General features: G+C 39.4%; 1 protein-coding gene across 1 annotated transcript; it reads left to right on the top strand.

The window, feature by feature from the left end:
* The first annotated feature begins 481 nt into the window (after positions 1 to 481).
* On the top strand, positions 482 to 16,292 carry RPN1 (ribophorin I). Its single transcript, XM_032210298.1, has 10 exons — positions 482 to 839; positions 3,194 to 3,258; positions 3,745 to 4,051; positions 4,813 to 5,022; positions 7,495 to 7,687; positions 9,451 to 9,550; positions 12,706 to 12,844; positions 13,061 to 13,180; positions 13,907 to 14,152; positions 15,457 to 16,292. The coding sequence occupies exons 1-10, from the start codon at positions 603 to 605 to the stop codon at positions 15,637 to 15,639; spliced, it is 1,800 nt and encodes a 599-aa protein (XP_032066189.1). The 5' UTR covers positions 482 to 602; the 3' UTR covers positions 15,640 to 16,292.
* Positions 16,293 to 20,132: the final 3,840 nt, after the last annotated feature.

A 20,132-nucleotide genomic window follows, 5' to 3' on the forward strand; every position in this document is an offset into this window, starting at 1 on the left:
ATTTTTCAAATGCATACATTTTCAAGGACTTGTTCAAGCATCTGCTGCTCAACGTGGCTTTAATCAACTGAGGCTTTCACTAAATACATTTTAGCAATATTGTATGGCTAACGTATCTGTGCCACACGCAACGTTCCTTGCTAACTATAAGGAGTACTGGAAAATCTGGGCTAAATTTATCTAAGCTAAGATACTGTTTCCTACATTCCCCCTCCCCCAAAACAAAAACTCGGAGCGTACTGACACACATTCACACCCGGGTGAGTTTATGAGATCTCAAAATCATTAGCGAAGGCGCGGACTGGCGTCACGTGAAAACGGCTCTGACAGGTCGATCTTTCATTTGCCACCCGTCCCCCCGCCCCCCCTCCGTCCCCCCCCCCCCTACCTCAACTACGTGACGCGAATACGATGCGCAGGTCAGGACATCGCGTTGTAGGCCGTGCCGTTTTCGAGAGCGGCGCGTTTGCTGGGTGTCGCCATCTTGTCTGTGGCTCGGCGTGGGGGGCGCCATCTTGTGCCCTTTGGATGAATGAACAGCGACGCGAAAGTGTGAGTCCATCCGGTTTGCTCCGCGGCTTCGTTCTTCAGCCTGGCCGACCATGGGGATCCACCTCGCCCACCTCTTGCTCCTTCTCTGCCTGGGCAGGGCGGCCCTGGCCGCTCCCGAGCTGGTCAACGAAGACGTAAAGCGGACCGTGGACCTCGGCACACACCTGGCCAAAGTGACGGCCGAGATTAGCCTTGGAAACTCCGCCGGGAGCTCGGCGTCTGCCACGTCTTTCCTCCTGGCTTTGGACCCCGGCTTGGAGAGCCACCTGGCCTACCTGGGGGCGCAGGTGAGCCAACCGCTGGGGCCGTCAAGCTCTCGGCCTGCTTCTGCCGCTCCTTGAACCCGGATGCCGCCCTCCCTCCCCCCTTGCCAAAGCCTGTTACTTTTCTTTTTTTTGTGATCGGGCTTTTCGTTTCCACGTTGACGGTTTTTAGGCGAATCTGTGCCTCTTCTTCCTTGTTTTCTTCTTCTGTTCTTCCGCTCTCTTCCCCAGCATTGCTCGGCTATTACTTCTCCTCTCCACCCTTCCTAATACCAGTTTTTGGTGGAAAGGAGCGGTCTGGCCGGTCAAGTCCTTAAATCGGCGGTTGTTATGGCGATCGGGCGAATGCTTTGGCTGAATCAGTGGAATACAGGGAGATAAAGAGCGGCGATCTAGACACTCATGTCAGCCCCAGTTGTGGCATAACACCTTTTATACCATCTTTCGCCCAGTTTATGTTGGTTTGTGGGTTGTGAGTTGTAAACAGAATACTGAATAATGGACATATAATTTCACTGAAATATAATTATTATTTCATCCAAAGTTGCTCTTGAGATGCCCTTTTGGACTTTTGCCAGCATGCCAGTTCAAATAATAATGCCCTTGTGTGGCCAGATTCGTCCCCTTTTCTTTGCTTCCTGTTACTCCTGTCTGTTGATTCTCTTCCAGAGTGCTGCTTGTAGTAAAAAGCCTGGTGAGTACTGACACGTAAGCATAGACTATTTCCGAGAGCGGATGAGCAGCTAGTTTAAATTAGAGGGAGGTGTGGCTTTCAAAGCCTGTCCATGTCTCTTCAGCTTCTAGCAATTGTTTGTAGCATTTATTTTTCTCTATGCATCCTGGCTAACTCTGGTAAAGGAAAAGTTGGTTTGGATTCTCTTGAGATCCTCGATAGAAGTTGCTAAACACTTTGTTGCTGTATTATATATTAATTAAAATTTTTGACAGAAGCTTCACCTTGAAAAAACTACCAATACTATTTTGCATCGGTTCTACTGTTAGGAAGCAAATGCTCTTAAATGGTTTTATTGTGCAAGTTACTGTGATTTTAAAAATTAAATTTTTAGTCAGAAAGTCTACATAAAGTTAATTCACCTAGAGGAAAATGCTGTAATTGTTTCAATAATGGCATTTATCAATGCCAGTGTGAGACTTGAGCTGAGATCTGGGCTGTGGCAACCAAGTCCATTAAAAAAATAGGTTTGTGATTTACAGTTCTGCTCTTTGAGTTCAATGTCAATTTATAATTATAGGAGTTGTGTATAAGAGATCTTCTGCTAATTCGTATTTGCTGGATCATTTCTAAAATTGGACTGCATTATTAAATAAATTGAACAAATTCAGAAAAGTAGCCCTTCATTCTTGGCATAATCCTTGGATAAACACTATTTTCTAACTGACATTTCTGATAACATGGCTTATGTTTGCATAGAATATTATAAAATGATTTTTTTTAAAGGAGGAGAATCACTTTTATAACTTTGCCTCTGTATGGCATGTGATGAGGGAATTTGAATATTGCAATTCAATACACCAGAAAGGGAATACTAAATTATTTATTCCTTTTTTGGTCATGGAGAGTTTTTTTTTACAGTAAACTCTTTGCCTTGTGGGTAATGAAGTTTGAAAAATCTACTTTTTAAAGTAAATTTTAAGAAGCTTTGATTATTATTTTTATCAGTAAAAATAAAATGTGTTTTTGGACTTCACAAGTAAGCTCAGCCTATTCTCAGCTATTCCGGAGCTCTTTCACAAGAATTCCAATAGGATAGGTTTTAAATGAAAACCTGTGCCATAAGTCTCTATTATTACTGTTTTAAAATTGGGTATCTGAATTCTGTTTTCTTTATTGACAGTGAATAGATACAATCAAATCAATATTTGCTTAGAAAAAATCTCATTGAAGTTGAAGAATTAAAGAATATGTATTTTTGTAAGCACTAGCATTGTTGCTACCTTCTGCAAAATTCTAATTGGAAAGGAAACATCATTTTCTTTTTCCATAGATAGTTCCTAGAGAAAGGAAAGGGTTTTTTTTAATTCCTAGTTGGATTTTTGAGGGAAATAGTTATGTATTTTTACTGGTTTTCTACAATTCTTTTATTTATTAACCATGTTTGTGTATTCTAAAATAGGAGTACAATACATTTGACACATTTGTCAATTTCTGATGGGTGATGTTTTAAGTTTTAACAGTTATGACTCTTTTTTTTTGTAACAATCTTTAATTATTAGCATGTGCCTCACATTGAAATGTGTTTTTGGTATCTCTACTGACTTGATCTTTCTTGGCAAATAGTATAGATGAATTCTATTGCCTTGTTTGGGAACTGTCAATGGTGACACCGACCAACATTTTATATAATTTTTCTGAACAGGTAAAAGCTGAAGAAGAGGAGGAAAATACCCTGGAGGTGAAGGAAACAAAAGTAAAAGGTAAAAGGTAAGTTTTGTCATGGGGAAATAAGGGCTGATATTTCTACTTCATTTTTTAAAGAGTACTTTTTAAAATGTAATCTTCAGTGTAACTTCAAAAAATGTCAGTTGTTTAATTAGATTGTATAAATAGGCTGATACCTCAATTTCAGTTTTTATAATTGGTTCTCTTTTGACTACTTGCACTATTTTTAGGGGGAAAAAATAATGTGCTAAAAAAAGTTTTCTAAAGTTGTAAGGCATAGTGATTCATAGAAATGCAGTCTGGTTAATATGTTCTTTATTTCACATTATTGTGTTACCAATGAGTAGATTGCATTGGTTTTTAAATATATGTATTGATTTAAAACCATAAGAGCTAACCATTGAATTTTAACAGCGGAAATTGCCCAATCCCATGACCGATCAAGATTCCTGATAACATTGAGCTCATTTAGAAGCAAGGAACGTAGAAATGGTCTGACTGATTTTCTACTTTTTTTCCCTTTTTTAGTGGCAAATTCTTCACTGTGAAATTGCCGGCTCCTTTGCCTCCAGGCGGAAAAATTCGTTTATCTATTGAAACAGTTTTCACACATGTCCTGCAACCCTATCCCACACACATCTCTCAGGCAGAGAAGCAGTTTGTGGTTTTTGAAGGTAATCATTATTTCTACTCTCCATATGTAACCAAGACCCAGACAACTCGTGTGAAACTGGCCTCAAGAAACATTGAAAACTACACCAAGTTAGGCAATCCCAGCCGCTCAGAGGATATGATTGAATATGGACCCTTCAAGGATGTACCCCCATACAGTGAGGTAAACTTTTACTTGTGACAAAGAATGAATTGAATAAAAAAATTTTTTTTTAAAAAGGAAGTCTTGTATTTAATGACTTAGCTGGTCGCTATAGTATAAAATAATTCTGCGTAGGTAAATAAAAGGAAATCTTTGCAAGTCACTTGCTAGATGGTGCGGGATAGAATGCTCTTTCAGTAGGGGATTTATAAAAACTGGAACTTTTTATGATCTATCATAAAAATAGTCCTCTGTTTACATCCATTTGTTTAGCAACAATTCAAAATTATGAGGGTGCTGAAAAAAAAGGAAGTACAGGCGTCCGGGAAGTTCCAGCCATTGCAGTGGTCATGTGATTATGCTCACTTACCTGACTTGTGATTACAATGTCACAGCTGCAGTCACATGATTACCATTTGCAACCTTCCCTGCTAGCTCCCTACAAGTCAGTGGGGAAGACAGCAGGGAAGGTTGCAAGTCACTTTGGTAAGTCACTCCTGCTCACTGCACATCGGCTGCCTTTATAGAGCTTCACAAGCCCTCCCAGCTTCCCATTGTATGTATGTTTGTGCTCCTTACCTGGGATTTCCACCTCTTGTTTAATGGCCTTATATGTCTTGGGATTACAACAGCAACTGGGACTATTGGAATTGCTGTCACTAAGCTATTTGGTCATAATGACAGTGCGCTTAAGGGTTCCTGTGACTTTACTAATTGGTCACATATAAGTAAAACGGCTACTGTTACAAATAACTATTCAATTTCTCTGTTATATTTTTCAGGATAGCCTTAAGATACATTATGAAAACAACAGTCCATTCCTGACTATCACCAGCATGATACGTGTCATTGAAGTGTCTCACTGGGGCAATATTGCAGTTGAAGAAACAGTTGACTTAAGGCATACAGGAGCTGTGCTCAAAGGACCTTTCTCCAGATACGACTATCAAAGACAGCCAGATAGTGGAATATCTTCTGTGAAATCTTTTAAGGTTTTTCATTATTTCTTTTATTTCTTGTTGTATTGCTTTGTTTTAAGCAATAGCATCATTGTGAAAATGAGTCACACTAAAGTAGCCACGAATGAGCCAACTACTGAAGGAGGAAAGAGGAGAACATTTGGAACAAGTAGTACTTCTCTGCTTTGAGAACATGAAATGTTACCAAGAATGTTTTCTTGCTTTCAGCTCCTTTTAAAGTCCTGATTCTATCTCTTCCATGATGCAATGTGCTAAAGCAGTTTAAATAAGTATCATATTACTTGTTAACGAGTAGTTAGTAAATAATATGCTGCTTATTAACTACTAGTATTACTATTATTTTTTCTGCTGCTCACTTGTGGCATCTATCTGAATCTCATTCTCTGGTTCATTTGTTTGAAATATATTTTTGTAAGCTCGTTGATTTGTTTATTTGCAGGTAAATCTCAGTGCTTATATTCTCATATTCTAAGTGCTTAGACTATAATGTTTGATGAGTGTTGAGAAATTTTTAAGAAATAAAGAATACATCAGGGAAGTGAAGCACTTTTTGTTAGCATAAAGGTGCAGAGACGAGTAGGAGCCGATTCCAGAGCAAATGAACATTTCTGGAAGAGGATATATTTACTTTAATGATTTGTAAAGATGTGCTTCATATACTGTATGTTCTTGAGAATTCTGAAAGGATTTGCAAAACTTACATTATTTTTATTGTTTGCAGCTGATAATACCAGCTGTGACTATATCCAGATGGAGATAGCTTGGCTACATTTTATCTGTATTGTGTAAGCGTCCCTTGTGGATATGTGATACATGGAATTTTGGTTTAAAAAATGAAAACTGCAAGTTTTAAAAATTAAGCTATAAGGTTTCATTGAATTGACATTTTGATCATGCTGTACTTGTGCTTTATTGAGGACACTAGTTCAAAATTGGCTTATGTGTCCAGTTTATGATTTATCATATAAACAAAGAATGAGAAAACTTTCCTCCTTTCTCATCTTCCTGGAGAGCTGTATTCCCTCAATGAAAAGTGTTCAGGGACTATATGATATAGTAGACACAGCCAATTCCTCAAATGGGAAAAGGTGTAAGGCCAGTCTTTCTTGCTCTTAACCTATTAAAGCCTGCTCTGTGTCGGTGCCCCAGTCGTGGAAGAATCTCCCTGAGTACACTCACTTGATGCTTCTTGGCATCTGATAAATATTTCCTCCTTCAGGCTTTTAATGTTCTTTTGAATTCACCACATTTTAACTTAATCTGAATGGCTGGTGTTATGCGTTTTAGAAGAAAAATACATGCTGCATTTTAGTTGTTTTACTTAATTTGCAAGTTATTAATAAATATTTGATAGACAGCTATATAAATATACTGTATTTTTTGGACCATAAGACGCACTTTTCCCCCTAAAAGAGGATGAAAATTTGAATCTTACTGAATGTAGCCCCACCCATCCGCTGGCCTCCGCACGTTGCATTTTAGACCTGTTCCAGGCTGCAGGGATTGCCACAGACCATCGTCCACTCTGTGTCTTGTGCTTTTGGCCTCTGTGCCTCGTGTTTTCAGCCTCTGAATGCTCCGTTTGAGACATGTTCAAGGCTGCAGGGATCACCAGAGCACATTGCCGCCAATTGCCACCTCTGCACATTGCGTTTTCGGCCGTCACACGCCCCGTTTTGGCCTCTATGTATCGCGTTTTCGGGCGGTGATTGGCGGCAATGTGTTTTGGCGATCCCCGCAGTCTTGAATGGATGTCAAACGGAATGGCAACCCAGAACAGCTGCTGCCTTGTCTGACCAGTTTCGTGCTTCACCTGCTGTACTCACTGGAGCACCTTGTGACGATCAGCTGGGTTTTTGAAGCTGTGTATCTATCCTAACCAGCACACACGCTCACAACCAGCGAACCTGTTGCTAAAGTTCACCCCTGGGAACAGCTGATTGGGGGTATTCCAGGAGGCCGATCAGCTGCTTGTGCTGAATCAGGCTAAATGTGCTGAAGCTGACCAGGCTGTGTGCTAAGGACACTAGCCAGATAGCAATAGCAATAGCAGTTAGACTTATATACCGCTTCATTGGGCTTTCAGCCCTCTCTAAGCGGTTTACAGAGTCAGCATATTGCCCCCAATAACAATCCGGGTCCTCATTTTACCCACCTCAGAAGGATGGAAGGCTGAGTCAACCCTGAGCCTGGTGAGATTTGAACCGCCGAACTGCAGATAACAGTCAGCTGAAGTAGCCTGCAGTACTGCACTCTACCCACTGCGCCACCTCGGCTCTTACGAGGTGGCGTAAGATGACTACCGATGGATGCTGGTAGGCAGAGGCAATTTTTTTTCTTATTATTTTCCTTCCCAAAAACTCAGGTGCGTCTTATACTCCGAAGCGTCTTATTCTCCAAAAAATATGGTAATAAATAAATAAATTAGATTAAATGTATTTTATAGTCTATCCTTATGGGTTTTACTAAAACTGTCTTTTGCAGACTATCCTTCCTGCTGCTGCTCAAGATGTGTATTACAGAGATGAAATTGGCAACATATCTACCAGTCATCTTCTTGTCTTGGATGACTCAGTGGAAATGGAGATTCGCCCTCGTTTCCCTTTATTTGGTGGTTGGAAGACTCACTATATAATTGGCTACAACTTGCCCAGCTATGAATACCTCTTTAATCTTGGTAGGCAACCACCACCGGAAAATTGTTTATATATAATGAAACAGTCCAAATATAAAATTATTCTATTTCTGTATTTATGATCAGATAGGGGCATACTTGAGATTTTCAAGAATTTGAGGGGGGGGGGGGGTTCTTGATTTTTATTTTGCATATATATTTAAAAGATTTATCTTGAGTGTATTTTAATCATGGAAACAATATCTGAAAAGTAACTGAAAACATTGCTTGCAGTCCTTTCAAATTTTAATGTTTCATCTACTGAAGTTTTTATTTCTCCAACTTTTTATTATTAAGAAAATTTGCATGGCCACCCAACTTAGTCAGGGTTACAGAAGTAAAACACCAAATACAAAAACCAGTAAACCTTTATCCCATGGTTGCAGAAAGGAAAACACTTGATAGACTCCACTCTGAGGAACCCACTCCCACTGGCAAAATCATGTCTTTGGGGCTTTTTAAGAAGGTATTAAGTCGGGGAGGGGGGCAGTCTGATTTACATGGGAATAATGTTCGACAGGGAGGGAGACACCATAGTCTTTCTTGATCCTAGTACATGGTCCTCCTTAACAGAGGGAACTAGAACATCCATTTTTCCTCTTACATAATATACCCAGAATACTTACGTTTTAAGAAGGGGAAGGATTTATGTGTGTTCGATAGCTACTGTATTTTTCAAAGTATAAGACGCACCAAGGTTTTGAAGAGGCAATTTTTTTTAAAAAAAAGTAGGTAGCTAGATAGACGGATAGAGAGGGAAAGAGAGAAATACAGTAGGGAGAGAGAGAGAAAGAGTAGGTAGGTAGGTAGATAAAGGGATAAAGAGTGTGAGAGAGAAAGAGAGAGAGAGAGAAATAGAGAAATACAGTAGATAGGTAGGGGGAGAGAGAGGGGGTGTAGGTAGGTAGGCAGAGGATAGAGAGAGAGAAATAGAAAGATAAATACAGTAGATAGCTAAGGAGAGAGACAGAAATACAGTAGAGAGAGGGAGAGAGAGAAATTAAGTAGGTAGGGAGAGAGAGTAGGTAGGTAGGTAGATATTTCCAGGTGTATTTATCCATTTACTGGACAAAGAAATCACTGACAATCTGCAGCACCTAAGACTTTGTTTCTGCTGGCACAGCACTTGATCAATCTAATTCATCAATCACTTTAACTAAAGAGCTTTCCAAAGGGGGGGGGAGTTTTTGCACTCTGCAAACCTCCCAACCCCCCCCCCTTTTTTAAAAAAGGCATGAATAGCCTTTAGGGGGCTTGCAGAGTGCTCCTGGGAGGTTGCCCCCCCCCCCAAACAAGCAAAAAACAGTCCCTTTTTCACAAAAATGGGCCCTTTTTGTCAAAAAAATTGCATGCATAGCCTTATGGAGGCTTATAGAGTGCTGCTGGGGCTGGGGGGGGGAATGCCCCCCCCAGCCCCCAAGAGATGTCTGAAAACCTCCATAAAGCTATGCACAGCCATTTTGGTGAAGGGGGTGGGGCAAAAAATTCTGTATTTGATGTATAAGACACACCCAGATTTTCAGCCTCTTTTCTGAGGAAAAAAGGTGCGTCTTATACTCCGAAAAATACAGTATGTTGAATGCAGAATTGGCATATTTTATTGTTGTGTGAATCTCTTAGGATTTGTCATTGAGTCTGGCTACGCATAATCAGTTCTAGTGGTGCTTAGTGCCTTAATGTAAAAATGTCACATTGATGTTTTATACAACTAGATCTTGCCATTATAAGAAAAGTAAAAGTTTACAGTGCTTGTTACTCTTTTCAAGGTGATCAGTACGCCCTGAAGATGAGATTTATTGACCATGTTTTCGATGAACAAGTTACAGACTCATTAACTGTAAAGATTATTCTTCCAGAGGGTGCCAAGTAAGTACAACATGGTTGATGATCTGTCGATCTCTGCTGTTGGTTGGTTACTCATAAAATATAGTTCCTGTGGTATGCATGTGGGAATTTTTTTTAAATAAATCAGTCTAATTTCAGTACTGACAGTGCATTCAGAAAGTATTGAGTTTTGTCAATTTTATGCTGCAGCCTGATTCTACAGTTGTTGAAATTCATTTTTTTTCTCATTAACCTATTGTCAGTACATCATAATGACATAGTGAAAACAAAATTTTTGAAATGTCTATATATTTATTAAAAAGGGGGAAAATTGTAATATCACATTGGCATAAGCATTCAGACCTTTCACTTAGTACTGTGCTAAAGCATCTTTGGCAGCAATTACAGCCTCAAGTCTTTTGGGGTATGATGTGATAAGTTTTGCACACCTGGATTGGGCGATTTTCTGCCATTCTTCTTTGCAAATCCTCTCAAGCTAAGTCAGGTTGGATGGCAACTGTAGGTGGACAGCCATTTTCAGGTCCCTCCAGAGATATTCAATAGGGTTCAAGTCAGGGCTCTGGCTGGGCCACTCTAGGACATGCACAGAGTTATCCCTAAGCCACTCCTGTGCTGTCCAGACTGTGCTTGGGATCGTTGTCATGTTGGAAAGTGAAATTTCAGCCCAGTCTGAGGTCCTGAGCACGGTGGAACGGTTTTCATCGAGGATATCCCTGTACTTTGCTCCATTCAGCTTTCGCTCAACCCTGACCCGTCTCCCAGTTTCTGCTGCTGAAAAACACCCCCACAGCATGTTGCCACCTCTACCATGCTTCACTATCTGGATGATATTGGGCAGGTGATGAGCAGTGCTTGATTTCTCCACATAAAGGGAAAAAAATAGATCCAGGAAACTATAGACCTATCAGCCTGACCTCAATACCAGGGAAGATCCTGGAAAAGATAATCAAGCAACGAATTAGCGAACACCTAGAAGTAAACAAAGTAATAGCCAAAAGCCAACATGGGTTTGTCAAAAACAGATCATGCCAGACTAATCTTATTGCATTCTTTGACAAAGTGACAAAATTAGTGGACCAGAGGAATGCCGTTGATATAGTTTACTTGGACTTTAGTAAGGCATTCGATAAGTTAGACCATAACCTACTACTAGATAAAGTAGAAGAATGTGGGTTGGACAGCATCACCACCAGATGGATTCGTAACTGGCTGACCAACCGCACTCAACGTGTAGTCCTCAATAGAACTGCATCTACATGGAGGGAAGTATGCAGTAGAGTACCCCAAGGCTCTGTTTTAGGCCCAGTACTCTTCAACATCTTCATCAATGATTTGGATGAGGGCATAAATGGGGAACTCATCAAATTTGCAGATGACACCAAGCTGGCAGGAATAGCCAACACTCCAGAAGACAGGCTTAAGATACAGAAGGATCTTGACAAACTTAAACATTGGGCACTATCTAATACAATGAAATTCAATGGTGAAAAGAGTAAGATTCTACATTTAGGCAAGAAAAACGAAATGCACAGGTACAGTATAGGTGGTACCTTCCTCAATAGTAGTAACTGTGAGAGGGATCTTGGAGTCCTAGTGGACAACCATTTAAATATGAGCCAGCAGTGTACAGCAGCTGCCAATAAAGCCAACACAGTTCTAGGCTACATAAACAGAGAGATAGAATCAAGATCACATGAAGTGTTAATACCACTTTATAATGCCTTGGTAAGGCCACACTTGGAATACTGCATTCAGTTTTGGTCACCACGATGTAGAAAAGATGTGGAGACTCTAGAAAGAGTGCAGAGAAGAGAAACAAAGATGATTAGGGGACTGGAGGCTAAAACATATGAGGAACAGTTGCAGGAACTGGGTATGTCTAGTTTAATGAAAAGAAGGACTAGGAGAGACATGATAGCAGTGTTCCAATATCTCAGGGGTTGCCACAAAGAAGAGGGAATCAAACTATTCTCCAAGGCACCTGAGGGTAGAACAAGAAGCAATGGGTGGAAACTAATCAAGGAGAGAAGCAATTTAGAACTGAGGAGAAATTTCCTGATAGAACAATTAATCAGTGGAACAGCTTGCCTCCAGAAGTTGTGAATGCCCCAACACTGGAAGTCCTTAAGAAGATGTTGGATAGCCATCTGTCTGGAATGGTATAGGGTTTCCTGCCAAGGCAGGGGGTTGGACTAGAAGACCTCCAAGGTCCCTTCCAACTCTGCTATTGTATTGTATTGTATATAATGTTTAGAATTGAGGCCAAACAATTCAATCTTGGTTTCATTAGACCAGAGAATCTTGTTCCTCACAATCTGAGAGTCCTTCAGGTGCTTTTTTATAAACTCCAGGCTTTCATGTGTACTGAACTGAGGAGAGACTTTTGTCTGGTCACTGCCATAAAGTCCAGATCAGTGATGGTTGTCTTTCTGGAACTCTGTCCCATCTCCACATAGGATCTTGGGAGGTCAGTCAGAATGATCATCAGGTTCTTGGTCACCCCTCTTACTAAGAGATTGGGTGACTAGCTTCTTCCAGCTTAGAATTATGGAGGTCACTGTGGTCTTAGGAAACTTCAGTGCAGAAATTTAATTGTAGCCTTCGCCAGATCTGTGCCTTGCAGTAATCCTGTCTCTGAGCTCTGCAGACAGTTCCTTTGACCTCATGGCATTTGCTCTCCTACTATATGAATTGTCGGATGTGAGGCCTTCTATAGAGAGAGGTGTGCCTTTACAAATCATGTCCAATGAATTAAATTTACCACAGGTCAACCCCAGACAAGGTGTAGAAATATGTTAGCAACGATCAAGAGAAATTGGGGGGGGGGGGGGGGCACCAAAACTAAATTTCAAATGTTGTTGCAAAGGATCCGATACTTATGCCAACGTGATATTTCAATTTTTCTTTTTAATAAATTTACAGACATTTCTGAAATTCTGTTTTCACTTTGTCATTAAGGGGTATTGCGTGTAGATTAATGAGGAAAAATGTGTTTCAACAACTGTAAAATCAGACTGCAGCATAACAAAATTGACAAAAGTGAAGGGGGTCTGAATACTTTCTGAATGCACTGTACATGCAAACTACGACATATGTTAATCATCTAATCCTAACGGTTACATATATTTAGGTTTTTTTCCAGCATATCTGACATTTTTGAATCCTGTTTTCTGCAGAAATATTCATGTGGACAGTCCATATGATATCAGCCGGACTACTGATGAACTTCACTATACCTATCTTGATACATTCGGCCGTCCAGTCATTGTGGCACATAAGAGTAACCTAGTTGAGCAACATATTCAAGATATTGTGGTAAAAACAAATTCTTTACTTGGTTCATGTAAAGCAGTTAAAACAGTTTCTCATTCTTTAAGAATTGCTGTGAATTTAGTATTAAATGTGGCATTGGCAATAACAGAAAAACATTAGTGGATGATTAATTAAAAATACTGAGATAGTGTGGTTCTAAGCTAGGTAGAGAAACGTGCAATGCATTTTCCTTGTGCCTTATTACTTGTCTTTTTCCAGGTACACTATACCTTTAATAAAATCCTGATGTTGCAAGAACCTCTGCTGGTAGTTGGAGCATTCTACATCCTATTCTTTACAGTTATTCTGTATGTGAGGTTGGACTTCTCCATCACTAAGGTATTACAATATAGTTTTGAGAGAAGATGGAGTCACTATTTCATAGGATAATCTTTTATTTGGGTATTAGATTTTTGGCATTAATTTTGTTGTACCTAACCTTTCTTATATGCAAACTAAAAGTTAGCAGATAGGCTGTTACGTGTAAAGCTAATACTAAATTACTTAATATAGATAATTATTTGTCTAAATAAGTGAAATTAATCAGCCAACATCTATACTGCTGTAAATTCTGTTGATCTTCCATTTTTCAAAAGTCTGCCCAGATACAAAACTGGACAGTTTAATAGAAGCTCTTCAAGTTGTGTTGATAAAAAATATTTTAAAATCTAGTTTTGTTAACTTTGACTCAATTTTAGCACAATGTTGACCTATCAAGCACTTTCTCCTTAGAGATTCAACAGTCGTGTCCTTCCCACTCCCTTTTAACCTTCCAGAGAGCATGCAAAATCTGCCCCCCCGCCCAGTGCTGAAATCGGGTGAAATCATAATGGGAGGAGAATGTGATATAGTATTAGTGACATGGAGGTGCAGTGCCAGGTTCTTCTGTTTTTTTTCCTTTCTTGGTTTTATTATTTTTTGTTTTGCATATATTGTTTTATTGTTTGGTCAGAATTTAGTTTTAAGATATACACATGTTTTAAATAAATGCATAAAACATGAAATGCAATGTAGGAATGCTTCTTCTTAAAGTTTTTCCCATATAAAAGCATTGTTGTCTTGCAGGATCCAGCAGCAGAAGCTAGGATGAAAGTTGCTTGCATTACAGAGCAAGTTCTAACTGGAGTGAATAAGAGACTATGTCTCTACCGCCTTTTTGATGAAGCCGTGAATAAGTACAAGCAGTCACGTGATATTTCTACATTGAATAGCGGCAAAAAATCTCTCGAAGTTGAACATAAAGCCTTAACAAATGAAATAGCCTCATTGCAATCCAAGTTGAAGATGGAAGGGTCTGACCTGTGTGACAAAGTAAGAGTCTGTTAATACTGAAATCCAATCATGAGTCTTAAGTTTTTGAAGTCCAAAGAAAAAGCTGAAATATCTAATTTTGACATAGCTTCATGTGTTGCCTTGAGTCAAGCTTGATTTTATGAACTTTTGTGCAGCAGTTGTTAAGTGGATCGTGTAGTTGTTAAGCACAGCTGTCTTCCCTCATTGACATTGCTTCTTAGAAGCTGGCTGGGAGGGTAGCAGATGGCCATCACATGACCCCGGGGTACTGCAACCGTTGTGCATACATGCCAATTACCAAGTATACAGATTTTGGTCTCATGACCACTGGGATGCTGTGACTGCTGTAAGCATGAGAAACAGTTGAGTCACTTTTTTAGCACCATCATAGCTTCTAACAATCACTAAATGAATGGTCATAAATCTAGGACCATCTATATTTTAACTAGTATCTTTAACGGACTTAAGATACTTTGACTTGACTATATCAATTCTAGCAAGGTCTCCCTTCAGTTAATAGTAATAGCACTTAGACTTATATACAGTCAGCTTATTGCCCCCAACAATCTGGGTCCTCATTTTACGAACCTCACAAGGATAGAAGGCTTGGGCTGCTGAGAATCGAACTGCTGGCAGTCAGCAGAATTAGCCTGCAGTACTGCATTCTAACCACTGCGCATGACGGCTCTTAAAGGAAATGTATGACACTAGCAGTATTGTAATGCCACCTGAACGATATCGAAATAATTTCTCTTGCTGCCTCATACTTTTTGGTTATACATTCTTCAGCGCTGTCAGCGCTAGAAATGAAAGATTTTCTATAAGCTACACATATAGTTATAGGGAATTAAAATAGTTAAGTCAACATGAAATGAAATGCAACAACTTCAGAAAGTGGTAATGGTGCTCATGTCTATTCGAAAAAGCATATAATTTCTTCCATCAACTGCGTGCAAATAAATACATGTTAAGTTTTCATACATTTAATGAAAAAAATCTTTAATGACAGCTTGCACCATAATGCACTTGTCAAAAGTGCGAGTAAGTAAAGTCAGTCCAGCAGACACTTTTCAAGAAAAAAGGACAAAGTGTTGGCTCACTGCAGTTGGCAATGGCAAGGTGAATTTTGGGAGAATTTAGGCCAATTTCTGTCATTCATATTTGCTACTGACCAGAAAAGGAAACCTTAAATAGCATTGTACATAATAATTGAGAAACATGTTTTTATAAAAAAATTGTTTCTATTTTTTTAAAGTAATATTGCTTTTAAAGTTGTGACTGTGTTGTTGCATTCCTAACATTCTGTCCCAAACTCTTCCAAGGTCAGCGAAATACAGAAACTGGATAGTCAAGTCAAGGAGCTGGTTGTGAAATCATCTTTGGAGGCCGAGCGTCTGGTTGTTGGCAAACTTAAGAAGGATACGTACATAGAGAATGAAAAGATCCATTCCAGCAGGCGTCAGGAGTTGATCAGCAAAATTGACAACATTCTCGATGCACTATAAGTTAGGATTTAATGGGGTGATGTGAGGGAAGAATGCAAGGCAATTGTATGGGTATACTGAGCCATACTAATTTAGAAAGTAAGAGAGCAGTAAATAAGTATGCCTGGTGTTTAACATGGGGGTGGGGAGGCTTTTTTTTCCTTGTAAACCTGAATTTGGAATTTGAGGTTTGTTATTTTGGGGCATGTTTGCATTGCTATATGGAGGAGGTCAGATACTACGTTGGCTTACTACAACTTTTGCCCTCCCATAAAGTTCCAAGTGTTAATTATTATGACTTTCGAGTCTGTTGTAAAGTCCCCTAATCACCAGTAGAGAAACATGCACACAGGTCCTCTTCGGACACTGGATATCTCAGAAGACAATAAATGCAATTATTTTTTTTCAAAGGTTTGATGTCAAATCTTTTTCTCTTTGGTTTTTAATTTGGGGATGTAACTACGGATAAATAATTCAAAAGGGTTTTTGTAATACTTGTTGCACAGATTGCGATTTTTTTACATCTGAATTTTCTGAGCCTCTTGAATTTATAGCATCAGGGCAAGTGAAGAGTATAGATAAGATCAATTTGCTTATAAGCCTGTGCTTTTTTTCTCAAAACAGTTGGTTTCTTTGAGAAAACAAAACTGAAATAAAGACATACGGATGTTTTACTTCTGGTTTTATATTTCTTATTTGGGTACCTGAAAGTTTTTAGATTCTGGCACTGAACTGTAAATGTTATTTTCTTCTACTTTCCCTTATGGAAGAATTCCCAATTCTTGAGTTCCCAATTCTGTTTCCCTGAAAATAAGCCCTCCCCGGATAATAAGACCAATCGGGCTTTTGAGGGCATGCACTAAAATAAGCCCTCCCCCAAAATATTGCAACACAGCAGCAGCCATGAGGTGACCACGCTCGCCCGCCTTCCGCACCTCAAAAATAATAAGACCTCCCTGAAAATAAGGCCAAGCGCTTATTTTGGGGGTCAAAATAAAATGAGTCCCTGTCTTATTTTTGGGAAACATGGTGCTAAATAATTCTTGGCTTGTTCAAAATTATCTAAATTTTATTGTAAGGCAGAATTTAAATGAAATACATATGGAAGAGAAGCTGTTCTGTCTTGCGTTCTCTTGACCAAAGTATTTTGAAAATGTGAAAATAGAAAATGTGACGGTTAACCCCAAAATCAGCCTATTTCAGTTCCATGTAATAAAAACCCTTATGCCAATCAACAAAAGCCTGCAAACAGGCACAAACACAATATAGTAGCTGCTTTCCTCACAAGGAATTGAGAAGCATGCAGCTTCTGTTAGGGAATATATAATCATTTCTTTATTTAAAATATTTATATACCTATTAAAAGGAATCTTGAAGTAATATGACAAGTAGAAATTCATGGTTCATTGTTGTCGAAGTGAAACTGTTCCTGAGAAGTACTTTGTAGAAAAATGTTATATGTTTAGAATTTTCACCTCTTGAGAATATTATTTGACAGATTAACTTGTCAATTGATTGGGATCCCACCTTGTACAGCAGATGGCACCATGGTTACCTCTGGCAAGGAAGACAATATTTCATTTGAAAGTCAATCTCTATTTGACACACATCATTAATCAATCTCTTAGCAAACTCCAGTCCAGAAAAAGTTTTAATGCAAAAAAAGTGCAAAGTTTTTATCTGATTTTTTATTATACAACTGGACTACAACACATAGCCCAATAGGTACATATCAAATCAAATCAAAACTTAATTATGGTTGAAGACCAGCATGACTATCTGACTCCATCTAGAAGAATAATTGTGTAAAACTGTCATTCAACATGCCAAGGAATACCTGGGTGGCAAATGCATGTGAAGTGTTAAATATGTGTAATGAATTTCACAGTCCATGCTGCCTTAATAGTATTGGAACCCTGATACAGAATGTCCTTTATTAGATTTTTAACGCTTTCTCATTTCTAAACACTCTAAATTCAGTTATGTATTTATTTTAAAGAATGAAACCTAAGGATATAGAGATTGAAAGCGAAATAAAAAGGGATAACCTTTTTGCCTCTTAACAATAAATACATAATCAGCAGCTAAGGCACAACCGCAAGCACCTATCGACAGAGCCATCTTATGGATTCTGCCACACGTTCATAAGCCCGGTAACATAGCAACATCTTCAAGCCCTTATAAAAGGCCAACAGAGTTGGAGCTTATCTAAACGGGAGGATGTTCCAAACTGCCGTCATGACTGAAAAACCATCTCCTGGGTCCCGTAGAGAGGTGGTATTTGACGGGTTCAGATGAGGGAGAAAAGTTTGGCTTCTCTCTGCCGCAGCATTCAAGTGGTTACCTCTCTCTTCCTTCTCAGGCTCATACAGTAAACACGAGAAGGAGGTGAGAAGCAGCCAGGTTAAATGCTAGAAGACTTGGCTGGCTGAACTTTTCTGTTGGTCCTGTGGGCGTGGTTCAGTGGGTTGCCATGAGTGGTGGCAAGTTGGCCACGCCCACTCAGTCACATGACCACCACCAAGCCACGCCCACAGAACCAGTAAGGGGGGAAATTGAATTTCACCATTGGTCTTTTAAGATAATACTTTTAATAGGTGGGATTTGTAGCATCGTTTGGCCAGATCTGGGCAAATGCAACTGGAGAGAATTGGTCCATCAACTACTTGGTCCAATGCCATAAAAGGCTTTACAGCAGTGATAGTCAACCTGGTCCCTACCGCCCACTAGTGGGCGTTCCAGCTTTCATGGTGGGTGGTAGGAGTTTGCTGTAACTGCTTTATAAATTTTATAAAATAAAGTTACTTCCCTACTTTATAAATCATTATTGTGGAACCAGTGGGCGGTTAGAAATTTTTACTACTAAAAGATACAAAAGTGGGTGGTAGGTATAAAAAGGTTGACTTCCCCTACTTTACAGCAACAACATAGCTTCCTCATGGCTCAAGTTATGTTTCTCATTTCTGCAAATGGATGTTTTCGTCAAGTTGTCATTCTCCAGTGCTTCAGGCTTTGCTTGAGCACCATCTGTGGCATCCCAGCTATTTAGGCACTAGATTTTGCAGGATCTCTCAACGTATCTTAAAATTCTTTGGGGGAAGAATAAGACTTGGGCACCATAGATCCAAGGCAAGCAAGGTTATATTTTCTTTGGCTGCTTTTAGGATTGTGTGAATCCAAGCTTCCTCTTGCAGCAGGAGGCCCAGGCAAAATATACATTGAAGGAAAACAGAATTTCTCTATTACAATCTCCACAGAGATGGCAAATTGCCACATTTTTTTTATTTCAGTGAAAAATGTTAATAAGACATGTATTTATTCATAGGTTGGATAAGAACAGGCTGCTCAAAGGGCTTGTTGAGATATAGGAGCTGGAAGAGAAAGAAAGTAGAAAAAGAGGAGCTTATAGATAAAGGAATGCTTGAGACTTTCATAGCCAGCAGGAATTTGATTTGAAAGGCCTATGACAGGCTGCAAGTTGACAGTCAAGAGTTGCCCCACTTATATGACAAACAGACTATCCCCATCTTCACATGGGTGAGATGCCTTGTGTATGCATATAATACCCGTGTCATTTTCTTTTATAATGACAGAAAATGTATGCCTTTTTTGTAAACGAGGAGACAACGGAAGGAAGAAGATGTGAAACTGGACCTCTAAGGGGCAAAAACAGGTCTCATTTTCCAGAGCTTCAAATTAACATTGGAATGATCAGGGAAAGGAAAATCAAGATATAATGAAGCAGGTGGGTTTGGTTCAAGAAAAATGCCATTTCTTTTGTAAAAATACATAATTTTGTTCTTACAAGGGATTTTCCTCCCTGTGTAGCATTAAGTTAAGTCTAAAATTCTTACTTCTCCTAAGAGAATAATTGGCCATGCCATTTTAGCCTTTCATTCCCTCCTTCTAGCTAGATAGGATGATGTTGATGTTAATTACAATATTCTGAGAGGCCTGGGGATAAAAATTCTAATCCGCCCCACCCGAATGTTGAATGAAAGTTGCGTTTTATTGTTTTAATTTTTTACTCACGTATTGTCTTATGTTTTGTCTTGCACTCCCCCTCCCGTGAATTGTAAGCCGCCCTGAGTCCCCTCAGGGAAAAGGGCGGCCTATAAATAATAAATAAAATCTAAAAAAAAAATATCTAAAAAAATCAGAGCGGGGTTCCGGCTTCTGCTACTGCCGGTTGTGCTTCAGGTGTGTGTGTGTGCACATGCGCAGTAGTAAAAAATGTTTCTGCGCATACGCAGAAGCAAAAAACAAGATGGTGGCACCTATAGCACTGTCGATAGAACCAGTTTGGGAGCGTGGCAGGCGTAGTTACTACCTACTCAGCTGAACTGGTCCGAATTAGTAGGAACCCACCTCTGGTCTGCCTCCTCTCCTGCCTCCTGTGTTTGTGCATTGTCCACTAGCACTGTCCCTGAATAAGTCCATACATTTTTGAAAGATGTATGAAAAATATTGTTTTAGAATTTGCAATACTGCTTTGGAGAGAGAAATAATCTCAC

This window comes from Thamnophis elegans, chromosome 2, assembly GCF_009769535.1.
Source record: "Thamnophis elegans isolate rThaEle1 chromosome 2, rThaEle1.pri, whole genome shotgun sequence".
Classification (NCBI taxonomy): Eukaryota; Metazoa; Chordata; class Lepidosauria; order Squamata; family Colubridae; genus Thamnophis; species Thamnophis elegans.

Coding starts and splice junctions, on each gene's coding strand:
- RPN1 (XM_032210298.1), top strand. CDS start 603: ATGGGGATCCACCTCGCCCACCTCTTGCTCCTTCTCTGCCTGGGCAGG. Junction 5,023..7,494: donor CTTCTGTGAAATCTTTTAAG/GTTTTTCATTAT, acceptor TGTCTTTTGCAG/ACTATCCTTCCTGCTGCTGC. Junction 12,845..13,060: donor AACATATTCAAGATATTGTG/GTAAAAACAAAT, acceptor GTCTTTTTCCAG/GTACACTATACCTTTAATAA.